Source organism: Ruditapes philippinarum, unplaced genomic scaffold, assembly GCF_026571515.1.
Source record: "Ruditapes philippinarum isolate M1 unplaced genomic scaffold, ASM2657151v2 ctg489_1_1_1_1, whole genome shotgun sequence".
Classification (NCBI taxonomy): domain Eukaryota; kingdom Metazoa; phylum Mollusca; class Bivalvia; order Venerida; family Veneridae; genus Ruditapes; species Ruditapes philippinarum.
In genome coordinates, this window is record NW_026863918.1 from 197,915 (window position 1) to 211,717 (window position 13,803).

At 34.9% G+C, this 13,803-nt stretch overlaps 1 protein-coding gene across 3 annotated transcripts in view; it reads left to right on the plus strand.

Annotated features, from left to right (window-relative positions):
* Nucleotides 1–13,803, plus strand: part of LOC132723837 (5'-3' exoribonuclease 2-like) — a 92,091-nt gene that overhangs the window by 62,252 nt on the left and 16,036 nt on the right. For 2 of the 3 annotated variants that reach the window (XM_060708632.1, XM_060708634.1), the window contains exons 25-27: nt 321–458; nt 1,363–1,401; nt 4,049–4,116. In XM_060708632.1, the coding sequence (XP_060564615.1) occupies nt 321–458; nt 1,363–1,401; nt 4,049–4,116 (245 nt within the window). The remainder of the gene's footprint in view (nt 1–320; nt 459–1,362; nt 1,402–4,048; nt 4,117–13,803) is intronic. The other variant, XM_060708633.1, reaches the window with a different exon arrangement.

Below are 13,803 nucleotides of genomic sequence, written 5' to 3' on the forward strand. Positions count from 1 at the left end.
TCCCACTAACTGAAGCTCTAAAGTCAACCAATATATTTAATGATAACTTGGGTTATACTTCATGTTTGTTTTTTTTTTAACCACCTCCTTGGTAGAGAGGTTAAATTTGATGACTTCTAATCCAGTTACCTCCCTGGCATGGGTTCGATCCCTGGGAGATGCTTTTGTAGTTTAGCGCAGAGGAAGGTAGTCTAGTACTGGTGTAACTCTCCAGGAACGATGGTTAGGAAACTATCCGCCTTTATGACTGAATACTGTTGGGAAAAGGCGTAAAATGAAACAAACAAACAAATCATGTTTGTTTTTAATTTCTTCTATAGTATGCCAGACAAAGTGTTAAAACCGGAGGATTTTGACAAGTTTAACAGAGGTAACCAGTATCGTCCCCAGCTCGGCTTTCAGAGAGACAGTGGTTACAGGGGACGTAGGGACATGGGACCAGCAAATAGAATGATCAGGTAAACCTCATGTTTTAATTAAAAATAACCCATTCCCCATAATCAAGTTTAAAACATATTGCACCAGTAGTGGTATCACTTGCAGTTTAACCGTAAAAAAAATGATAATATGGACAGATATATTATAAATTTATAATAAGACGTCCCATTTTGTTAAGACATTAGGTGAATTGTGAAAAACATATGAGCCGCGTCACGACAAAACTAACAAAATGGGTTTGCGACAGGCTGGTCTGAATCCATGCTGGTCACAATCCCATTCTGTTGGTTTTGTCATGACGCGGCTCATATGTAGATAATTGATAGTTGTTTATAGAAGTTATTCTCTCACATTGATTATAAAAGCAATCTCTTATTATGGTTATAATTATATACATGTATAATAAAAAATTGTAGCTAGAAAGTTTTCATTTTATTACCTCCCTTTAATTATATTTATGTATTTGATGATACGAGGATCATTCAGTCAGTTATGCTGCTGATTGGTTTCCGTAGTTTTATCCTCATAGAATTTTAAAATGCTTCATTGCACTTTATTGAGGTGTTCGATAGCTAACTATAACATATTGTGTCATGCTATTTGTGTGTTAAATGACCAAATTATTTCAATTCCAAATACATGCAGTCATATACACTGACCAATTTACTGACCATTTTGTACAATGGGAAACAAAACTGACATTCAAGGATACAAGCATTAAACATTGTCTAAAACCATAATTTAAACATTATAAACTTTATATTTGCCCTTTGTAAAGAAGTTAAAATATATGATGTTTCTGAGGCATAATGGGCCTTTAAACAGTGAGTAGCCAGGAATGTATACAATTAATGCCAGTTATATTTTACTTCAGATTTTTCTCATCATTTTTCATTAATAAATAATTTCATATGTCTCCACTAGTGATGATGATATTATTAAAATACACATGCATTTATGGAGGTATCTAGCTTAGTTCCATGCTTGTTTCAACTAATCCGCTCTAACACTACTGCTTCCAGTTAGCTTAGCTTGTTCTATATTTTAGTCAAAGAAGACTGAATAAATTTTTTCCTTTGATTTTATTTCCAGGCTGTCTTTAAGACACGTTTTATGAAGGTTTTTCTGTGATTAATAACTGTTTATTCTTTTTTGCTTTTTAAAGATTTTGTAATTAATCATTGACCAGCTGAATTTCTTAAATGAACTTATCCAGGTTCCATTTTTTGGAACTGTTCATTATAAACTTTAGGGATATCAAGATGAAAGTGTGAAGTTTGGTCATGCAACAGTATAAAGCCTGGTCATACTGCCATAATGTGCAGGCTTGCGTGGGTCTATACTGGTGGCAAAAGTTTAACACTTACGGCTCAAAAAGGTTTAGGCCTAACGGAGAATTTCTTAATGTACAACTACCATACAATATCATTGATAATTAAATGTTTGATTGTTTTGTTGTTGTTTTATTTTGGGGGGGGGGGGGGGGGGCCCAAGAATGTTCAAATCTTATCAGTGACTAAACAATTTTTTTCGTGCGAGAAAGTTGTCCATCATAGGTTGGTGGTTCTACTCGGGTGCCTATTTGTGTCTGAAAAAAATTGTAGGAAAGGGCACTTGAGGTCAACCTCTATCAGTACAGCTGTAATATCACCAGATGACCTTAATAGTGTCAAAACAAACAAACAAACCTACCGAAAAACCAGGCTACAGTAGGAAGGTAGGATGAATTGAATACAAAAAAAAAACACTTAATATTTCAGAAAAACCTTCATGTTACCCAACATTGCTCTGAATCTCTTATTTATGTTATCATTTTTGAATCCTATATGATTTAAATGAGCTGCGTTACAACAAAACCAACGTAATGCGTTTGCGACCAGCATGGATCCAGACCAGCCTGCGCATTCTGAGGTATCATGACAGGATCAAATGCTTTCCGGTTCATTTTTCTACTGTTCATGGGTTGGTTAGAAAGATGTGGGTCCTATCAGAAACCTGGTCGATTCGCAGGCAGGCTCTGGATCATTGTGTGGTTTTCATTACGCCATAATGAGGTTTAGGTCGGTTCTGATGCAGCCTACAATATTTATTAATGTTTGATTGTTCTTATTGTTGACACAGGGTATTAAATGTTGATTGTTTATTTTAAATAAATTTCGGGGAATTAAGTTTTCCCTTATCAATATTTTTGGTGAAAATTAACAAAAAATTTTTTCTGCTTAGAACAGGATATACAACTGTTTACACTGGTGTTAGAAAAACCTGTCTTACAGCACCTATGTAAAACAAGTCGCATGTTTTAAATGACGTCATTCCCATGTGTCTTTTATGATTGAATTGCGTTCTTGGGTTGACATCATTGTGCCATTGGGAATGAAGTTGTGAAATCATACACTACTATAAAAAAAAAGTGCTAAATTAATGAAGATATTAGTTTTTGTAATTTCTTTTCGAAATAGTATTAATTTGTTATATGCCTCCGTGGTCCAGGGGTTAGAGTCAATGACTTCTAATCCAGTTACCTCTCTGGCGTGGGTTCGATCCCCGGGAGATGCTTTGGTAGTTTAGCAAAGAGGAAGGTAGCCTAGTTCTGGTGTAACTCTCCACGAAGGATGGTTAGGAAACTACCCGCCTATATTACTGAAATACTGTTGTGAAAAGGCGTAGAATGAAACAAACAAACAAACAGCAAGAAAAAGAATAAAAGCAGGCTGTCACTACAGACTTGAATATCTAGCTCTCAGGTAACTGTTTAGCAGAAACTCTGCAGAGCTTTGAAATTGCGGTAAACAGTAACCCTCGAAGCTAGATATTCTAGTCTGTACTGGCAGCAGGTATAAGATCCTTATAGAGGCCATTGTTTAAGTTGTCTGCCCATCATTGAAATAAATCAATCAAACAAAATCATGTTTCCTCATGTATAACCGGTACTGATCATTTTCAGACACAGTTTCCATAGTGACTGTTTTATGAAGAAAGATTTTGGACATTGGTTAATACGTTTAAATCAATGTAAATAAATCATTTGCATATATGACATAAGATGTAAATATTACTTTTCACAAGTTTATTATGATACTGGTGTTTACAACACTTAAGGACACTTAATAGATTAAAAAAAAATTGTAACCAAGGGGAATAATTCTTTTTGTTATGTTCAAGATAATGAAGTTGGTTTTCTCCCTTGCATTGATTGTTTAGTGCATTTTAGATATGATTTTCATTGTTTCATATAAATATCTATCATTTTTTTGCTTGATAACTTAAAGAGTAGGGAGAGCTCCATAGTGTGGGGGCGTACTATTTAGGTTAAGTTTTAAGTTTTAAATTAAATGTTTCCAGTGGTTTTTACAAAGTCATGACAGGCCATCAATGTTTTCTTAAAATCTTTGATGAAAACTGTTTTTCTTCAAGAAGGATACCAAAAGAAAATGAAAGAAAGTCTGGTTGTATTTAAACGTATAAAAAATGAAATGTCTGTATAAAGCTCATTTGTTGATGAAATTCTTGAAGACTATATTTAAGAAATGAAATTAGTTAAGTGATTAATATTATATTACTAGTGAAATATCGAAATGAGGTACATTGATATTTTCTATATTTCATTCAGGGGCGGTGCCAATATAGCTCCACCTTCATCCTACGGTAATCAAGGTGGCTACAATCAAAATAATAGAGGTAAGGCTTTTAGATTTTATACACAGACTTTGATGAAAACTTAAATAAAGAAATGTTTCTTTTATGTTGATCTCCCTCCTTCCCTTCCATCCTTATCCGCATTAGCTCAATATGGAGAACATGCAATTTACCTAGGATAGTCTGTTAGATGGAACGATTTCTTAGATTACCAACATGTATTAAAATCAGATTTAAAAGCAGATAAGAAACAGACAAGATAAGGAACAAACAAAAATGTCTTTCCCCTCTCTCTCATTTGGCTTTATCAATTTTAAAATAATATAATCTTGGTTCCATGCAACAATGGATGTTGTCCTAGAAGACCGAAGAAATTTTCTTCATTTTGTCTTTGATAAATATATCGAAATTTATCAGGCTGAGGCTGCTATATTTTTACTTTTACAGCAATTTTTTTCATGTCCTAAGTTTGATATTTGGATAATTCAAGGTGGCTTCACTATAAAAAATCTAACATTTTTGACAATTTTCACATTCTAAGTTTTGTATTTTGATAATAAAAGTTGGCTTTACTATAAAAAAATCTTAACATTTGGCAACAAATTTGTCAGATTTCATGAATGTAAGGTAGGCCTGACTTTATATTGTTGGCATAGGGAAATCCCCATTGCTACCAGAATTTGAAAAGTTTCAAAGAATTTAAAACAAAAACAAAACAAAAACTTGAGTTGAATTTATTCACATTGCCCATCTTGGTGGTCATTTTGAATTTTCGGAGCCATATTGATTTCGAGTTTGGTGGGTAAGATAACTGACTTTTAACATATTATATGGTCTGCTTGTAGAATTATCTGAACGATTCTTGTATTTTATCCTCAGATGGACTCTTAACTACTCCAGCATTCGCAATGTTCAGAAGGAAAAAAATGAATATTCGTATAAAGGATGAATATGTTGATATCTGTATGTAAGTCATCTGAGGTTAAGGTAACTGACTGGAGAGTAGATATCTAATGTAAACATTGTAAACAAGATAATCTAGATGGTCCTATCTTTAATGAACAAGAAAATGCAAGTTTGAGCTTCACTGTGTTTGTATGAACCACTTGTTGTTTTTGATGGGTTTTTTTTGTTGTTGTTGTTTTTGGTTTTTTTGTGTTTTTGGTTTTTTTGTTGGTTTAGTGTTGTTGTTGGTTTCTTTGTAAGGTATAGATGTGTTAATACTATAAAAGTCATAATTCGATTTTACATCTTAAGTTTTAGGGAAAGAAAAAGGAACAGTCACTCCCCTTGCCCCAAACCCTCGTCCCTTTAAATAGCTTGTTTTATTGTACAAGCTGGCATCAAAGTTGAAGCATTTACGCTGATAGTTTCTTAGTTTTTAATAATTCCATTGTCCCTGGCAGAATTCAAACCCACGCATGAGGGGTAAGTGATTTGATGACAAAGATGGTGAATACTTGGCCATGGAGACCCCCCAGTTTATTTGTGGTGTAGTATCCAGTTGTATATGACTGAACAGCAAAATTCACAGAAACATTTTCATCCATTATTGTCTATTGTAGACACAGTGAAATGTTAAAGATCCTGTAACTCAAATTTTTTATGGTATTATATCATAAATATATTGCTCAAATGTAGATTAATCAACATTGTAAGTTCCAAAAAGCACTATTTGTAAAGATTACATTTCAAGTTAATAAAGGGAGGTAATTAGAAATTGATTTTCTATAAAATCTAAGTCAGATGTTTCAATATGATTTTAATGATTAGATATATATATTCTACATATAATGTGGCCAAATATTTGCAGTACATATTTTACATATTCTTCAATGTTTGAAAATTGTTTTAGAAGCATAATTATAGATATATAATTTATACACTGCCCTCCAAAAGTCCCTTCACAGACAACATTTTTTAAGATTTTTGGCTTTACTTATTTAAAACAAAGTTTTACATTATTTTTTATAACATTTATTTATACATTATACCCATATTTTAAGATATGAATACCTGAAATAACAAAAATACATAACTCAACAAAAACAGAACATAACACCACTTTGCTAGATTTCATATCACGGAAATCAACTTTTGTCAATATTTAGTGTAGCCACCATTAGCATCTAAGACAGCCTGAACACGCCTAGGCATGCTATTCACTAGTCTCTCACAACGTTCCACTGCAATTTCTTCCCAACACTGCCTTACATTCATATCGAGTTCATTAAGATTTGCACTTCGTCTTGTTTTAAGAGCTTTCTTGATGTCCCACCACAGATTTTCAATAGGGTTCAAGTCTGGAGACTGAGGAGGCCACACTAAACTTCGAATGCCATTGGTATTCTTCCATTCTGTGACAATCCTTGCCCTATGACAAGGTGCGCCATCGTCCTGGAGCCAGAAATTACCTCCATAGCCCAAGTAGTGGGCCGATGGCACAGCACTATTGCCAAGAATATCAATGTATCCAAGGGCATTTAAGTTACCAGTAACTCTCGTGAGGAATGCAGTCCCGCGATTACGACATGGCGCCCCACATCATGATCCCCCTCCACCAAATTTGAAAAGTTGGCACCACACAATCATCTCGAAGCTGCTCACCATTGCCGCCTCCTGACGAAGGTTGGTCCATCACTCTGAAACATTGTGAACCTTGACTCATCAGTCCACAAAACTGCCGACCAAATCAACCCGTGTCCACGTCGAATGCTCTCTGGCGAATGTTAATCTCAGATTTCTGTGCCTCTGGGTCAGCATAGGCTTTTTCTGGGCAACATGTCCAGTCAAACCAACATCCTTCAGTCGCCTACGGACAGTTGAAGTAGAGGAAACTACACCAGCATGGTTCCATGATGCTGTAAGATCTGGAACTGTCAGCCTCCTGTTCTGCAGTGACTCTCGAATAAGACGGCGGTCATCACGAGCGTTGGACAATCTGGGTCTACCAGATCTGGGCAGATCAGCATGGCTACCTTGGTTGTTGTACCTTGACAGAGCAGCATACACAGAATGCCTGCAAGAAAATAAAAGAAATCTAAGTAAGACCAAGACAAACATTCAAACAAATCTCATTTCTAAGATTTCACAGCACAAAAAAAATACTTTGAGGAGAGACAATTAAATGAAGTGAGAGAAAAAAAAACTTACTTTGAGCACCCAATTTGGTCTGCAATGTCTTTGATATTGACGCCTTGATCACGTAAAACCTTGATGGTGACCCGCTGTTCTTGAGTTAAAGCTACCATGATGACAATGTTGAAAATTTGAATTAACGTTCTCTTATATCCAAATAATAAAATGATATTTCATTAAGGTTATGAAAATGTGTCAAACTGGATGAATGTTTTATGGGAGCGATACTCTTTGCAATGATTTTGACCACCCTAAGAAAATACTTAATATTCTGACCCATCTTACTGTTTTACTAACTATAGAAGTTAAATTATTCTTAAAAAGGGAGATAATATGTAAATTATTATAATTTTAACCACTGAAGCATCTGTACTGATTTCCAAATAAAAATTCTTAGGAAAAACAGTGAAAAAAAGGTGTGTGAAGGAATTTTTGGAGGGCAGTGTATAATTGTGGTAACAACCTTACTTACAACATACAGGATGTTGTGAAAATAAAGATTTAGACAGCCTTAACATGGAAAATCTGTCTGAAATAATAAAATAGATTTTGAATTGATAGTAAATATAGTAGACCTATCTGTGAAAGTGACTGTTAGTGGCATATATTGGCTTAAAATATTTTGGAAATGTGATGCCAAGATTGTTAAAAATGACTGCTTCATTGTTTATGGTGATAATTTTTAAATATTTCATAAACGTTTATCATTAAATTGGCAAAAAATGGTCTTTTAGCTCTTAAATAAACATTATATTTATATGGATCATAAATGAAATGTTATAATTGACAGGTTGTCTATAATATTCAGGTGGTATATGCCACTAAGTTTACTTTATACGGGTTTAACTGTATTGTTACATATAACATTAGGTAAAAACATCCTTGAGAACAATTATAACGGGTTTAACTGTATTGTTTGCATATTACATCAGCTAAAAACTACTTGGAGAACAATAAAAACATGTACATTTTATCAATTATAGTCCAAAACAAATATGGGCAGATATATTTTATAGAATTTTACGATGTCATAAACATGTTATTACCATAAAATTTCAATTGCCATAAATATTAAAATTTTGAATATGATTCGGTGACATGGCAATTTCAGGATTTTTATTGGATTTTTCTTTTCACAGGCTGTAGACAGACATTTTCAGTGTATTTTTAATGGTTGTTTACTTTTGAAACAAAAAAGTAAATTGTTAAAACAGTAATGCTTTTTTTGCAAGCCAGAATTTTTTTCATAGACTTCCATATCTACCTCGTTTTATCCTTAACCTATTGAATTTGTGCAATTTGTATGTCCTGCTTAACACAAATGAAAAAGTTTTTCCATCTTTAGAAATGGTATAACATTTAAATAAGGGATTAAGAGCATGTTAGATGGTTATCAACTGAAAGAAATAGTGCTATTTTGTAAGATAATATTGTTTAAACTAAATATCGTTGAATGTAAAATTTTTGTCATGAAAGTAACAAAATGTAAACAAAGTAATATTTTGTCTTTCGTACAAAATACTAAATCACTGTAATTGTACTATCTGTCAAAAGGAAACATTGGCAAAAGATGGTTCAGGTTATTGGCAAATGAAATATTTTTTTATGCTCCCCGAAAAATTTCGGGGGAGCATATAGTCGTCGGGTTGTCCGTCCGTCCGTCCGTCCGTCCGTCAGTCCGTACGTACGTCCCGAATTTGTGTCCGGCCCATAACTTTGTTATTTGAAGTCGGATTTTAAAATTATTTCACAGAAATGATCACCATATTGAGTTGACGTGTCGCGCGCAACATTTGGTTCGCTACCTTGAAGGTCAAGGTCACAGCATGACCTTGCAGCAAAATCGTGTCCGGTCCATAACTTCATTATTTGAAGTTGGATTTTCAAAATATTTCACAGAAATGATCACCATATTGAGACGACGTGTCGCGCGCAACATTTGGGTCGCTACCTTGAAGGTCAAGGTCACAACATGACCTTGCAGCAAAATCGTGTCCGGTCCATAACTTCATTATTTGAAGTCGGATTTTAAAAATATTTCACAGAAATGATCACCATATTGAGACGACGTGTCGCGCGCAACATTTGGGTCGCTACCTTGAAGGTCAAGGTCACAGCATGACCTTGCAGCAAAATCGTGTCCGGTCTATAACATTGTTATTTGAAGTTGGATTTTGAAAATATTTCACAGAAATGATCACCATATTGAGACGACATGTCGCGCGCAACATTTGGGTCGCTTCCTTGAAGGTCAAGGTCACAGCATGACCTTGCAGCAAAATCGTGTCCGGCCCATAACTTCCCTATTTGAAGTTAGATTTAAAAAGTATTTCACAGAAATGATCATCATATTAAGATGACGTGTCATGCACAACATTTAAGTCACTACCTTGAAGGTCAAGGTCACAGCATGACCTTGCAGCAAAATCGTGTCCGGCCCATAACTTCCCTATTTGAAGTCAGATTTTTAAACTATTTCACAGAAATGATGACCATATTAAAATGGCGTGTCATGCACAACATTTAAGTCGCTACCTTGAAGGTCAAGGTCACAGCATGACCTTGCAGCAAAATCGTGTCCGGCCCATAACTTCCTTATTTGAAGTCAGATTTTTAAACTATTTCACAGAAATGATGACCATATTAAAATGGCGTGTCATGAGCAACATTTGGCTCGCTACCTTGAAGGTCAAGGTCACAGCATGACCTTGAAGCAAAATTGTGTCCGGCACATAACTTCATTACTTGAAGTCGGATTTTACAACTATTTCACAGAAATGATCACCACAATGAGACATTGTGTCGCGCGCAACATTAGGGTCGCTACCTTGAAGGTCAAGGTCACGGAATGACCTTGCAGCAAAATCGTGTCCGGCCCATAACTTTGTTACTGGAAGTCGGATTTAACAACTATTTCACAGAGATGATCACCATATTGAATCGACGTGTCGCATGCAACATTTAGGTCACTACGTTGAAGGTCAAGGTCACAGCATGACCTTGCAGCAAAATAATGTCATGCGCATAACTTTGTTATTTGAAATCGGATTTACAACTATTTCACAAAAATGATCACCATACTTAGACAATGTGTCGTGCACAATATTTGGGTTGTTTTTACACTTTGAACTTTGTCTGTGACATAACTCTGACACAACAAGAGGTATACCTTCCTGTGTCCAAAACCTATTCGGGGAGCATCACCCGGTTCAACCGGCTCTTGTTTAAAACTGAAGCAGGATATCAAAAATAAAAAGATTTTGAAAAATAAAAATTAATGTATTTATGGGGCATAATGGACCTAAAAGTAAAGCTTTGCATTTGGAATGGTCCAATTGAAATGTTTTTCTGTCTTTTGGTCAACTTATGAAATGTCAACTGCTCAACTTACAAATTCTTTTCTTCTCTACTTACAACTTCTCCACTAGTCAACTTGCTAGATCTCCTCCACTCTGCTGTTTTCACTGTCAGCCATATACTTGTGTATAATAAAATGTAAAACTATGTAATTATATAATAGGCTCATATAACCTACCCTTTCAATGCAAGTCCAGGCCCCTGCCAGACCAGCCTGCACGACCAGACTTAATAATTTTACAACTGCTTAATTTTAGCAATTTTTAGCTTGATTATTTGAGCTATTGAACTCACCTTGGCATCAGTGTCGCTGTCACACTAAGGTTAACACTTTGCATGCAAGTAGGTATCTACAGTTACCTTTTTAAAGAATTATGCCCCTTTTCTTACTTTCAAGCTCTGAAAATAGTCGAGAGCACCGCCTAACAGAAGATGGTGTGATGTTATCATATTAGTGATGTAATCATTAATATGCTTTGAATAAGGAACAGTCCATTCAAAGTTTAAGGGATTTAGATATCAGGATAGAAATAAAAAACTTGAGGTGCCAGCAGTATAGAGTCTGGTCAAACTACTTTGGTTGTCTGGTTCGATACTGAAAGCAAAGGCTAACCACCCCAACAGGGTGAGGTTTGAAGCTTTGACCTACTGTGGTAAAGGTGTCTGCCGCTCAACCAGGGATCATAGGTTTGAGCCCTACTAGGCCATGATTGCTTAAAATGACACCAGTACTGATTCTAGTACCAGTTTGGGGACTTTAGAGCGGTTTAAATAAGCTACACAGTTTTTTTTCACAATCATATTTAAAATTAATACTATTAGTTGTTAACACTTGTAATGAAAGTGTCTTAACAATAAGTGTTTAAATAAAAAGTTGAATGCTCTTAAACAATGCGGTGTTACGAAATATTAAATTTTGTCGTAACCTTAAACTAACATGTCTCAAGGGGAGAGATGTTTGTTCTTGCTATCTGTTACACGATATTATCACTGGCGATAAGATAGAGTTATCATAAACATCAGGCCATGGTACAGATAACTCAAACATCCCTTATGTATCAGAGCCAGTAGTGTATTAATAATTTAAAACCCTTTACCTGCTGGAACCAGCGGGTGATTAGTCTTTGCTACCACTGTAGAGGCCAGCCGGTCTGAACATACATGCAGTCTGATCAGGCTCTATACTGTCGGTCACTGTGTTTTGTATTTTGATATTGAAATCCCTTAATTTTCAACCGCCCCCGTGGTCGAGGGGTTAGAGTCGATGACTTCTAATCCGGTTACCTCTCTTGGGTGGTTCGATCCCTGGGAGATGCTTCGGTAGTTTAGCACGGAGGAAGGTAGTCTAGTACTGGTGTAACTCTCCAGGAACGATGGTTAGGAAACTACCCGCCTATATGGCTGAATACTGTTGGGAAAAGGCGTAAAAGAAACAAACAAACAAAACAAACAAATAGACTGTTACAAAGATAAAGAAGGGTAAATCCGTTTCACAGATTCAGCAGATTAGGGATTCAATTTCACATTGCTGAATTGTTGTAATGGACTTTTAATTTGGTTCTGTCCATTATGTTGTTTGAAGGAATTCTGTATCAAAATAATAATGTGCTGTATAGAAAAAGTTTGGTCAAACTACATATTAACAGAATTATTTTTTATTGATAAATTTGTACATACAGTCAAACCTGTGTTAAAAACTTCAAAAATTGATAATGATTTTATACATACATGTACAATGATACAGTCAAACCTGTGTTAAAGACCATCTCAGACTAAAGGTCACCTTCGGAATTAAGGCCACTTCAACAACCCTTCATTGATAAAAGAACAAAGTAACTTATTAATAAAGACTATTTGTCTGGAAAGGCCAGGTCCAGTCCCTCCATTGGGTGACATTTGGTATAAGGTTTAACTGTACTGTAATTTCATGGTCATCATACTCTTTAGATACTTATTACTGATAGCCTTCCTGGAAGATTTATGTTATCATCCGCAACAAGATTAGACTTTTAAATGGCAAGATGACCTTGACTGTAAGAACATGACAGTGGTGTCGTTTTTTATATACGCCAGTTTGTCCGAGATTGTTTACAAATTTGTTAATCAGCAAAAGTTATCGTCGGGTGTAACAGAAGACGGGTCATGAGAAAATCACTGTATCATTATAGTATAATGTACATGTTATCTTTTCTCTGTAACCAACATGTCGCCCGTCGCATTCACAAAATATGTAGTTACATGCATACTGCATATCGCCTGTACTTATAAAATGACTGATTATAACTCGAGAGGTTGGAGCTTTACTGCTGTATCTTGTATGAATTGATGAAAAAGATGCGGTATTTCTGCGTCAAACCTTTTCCAAAATACTTTGTCTAAGCTTGTAGTAGTATCGGTTGTGAAGTTGTAGTTGACTTGACGTAGTTGACATGACATGTATAAATGCATATCTTATAATTTCGTGAAACTTTTCAGCTTTTTTACTCGTTGTTTGAGTTCAAATTTAGGCCCTTCGCGGTTATAGTACAACTCTGTCATGAAACATTTAACATGAAGAACAATTTACAATAGATTATTGCAGCGTATTACTCAAAATGATGAAAAACAATTATTACATTAAAAGTGTGAGCATGATTTTCGTAGTCAAAATCCTTATGATGAAATCTTCCAATTTTTAAAGTTATCTACAAGTACTTAACATTTAGAGATACTGGTTATCTAAAGGATTTCAAATTGTTAAGAATAAAATTAAAATAATCTTTAAATTGATAAAAATTAATCTTTTAAAGCTCAAACAATTGAAATCTAAGTGGCAAATACAAAAATGAAAAAAAACTTATTAGGAAAAAAAAATTGTAAATTCAAATTTTAAAAATGTAACTATAGTAAAAAATAGTTTAATCATAATTTATGTATTATTTTATATGTAAACATGTATTTAGTTATTATAATAAAAAATAATAATTGCTGAGTAATTAATGTTTACATTGAAAAACAAATCTTTAAAGTTGTACTGGGGTCACAACTATGTTTCCCCTTGTAACACCTGAGTACTGGGGTCACAACTATGTTTCCAAGTGTAACACCTGAGTACTGGGGTCACAACTATGTTTCCCCTTGTAACACCTGAGTACTGGGGTCACAACTATGTTTCCCCTTGTAACACCTGAGTACTGGGGTCACAACTATGTTTCCCCGTGTAACACCTGAGTACTTGGGTCACAACTATGTTTC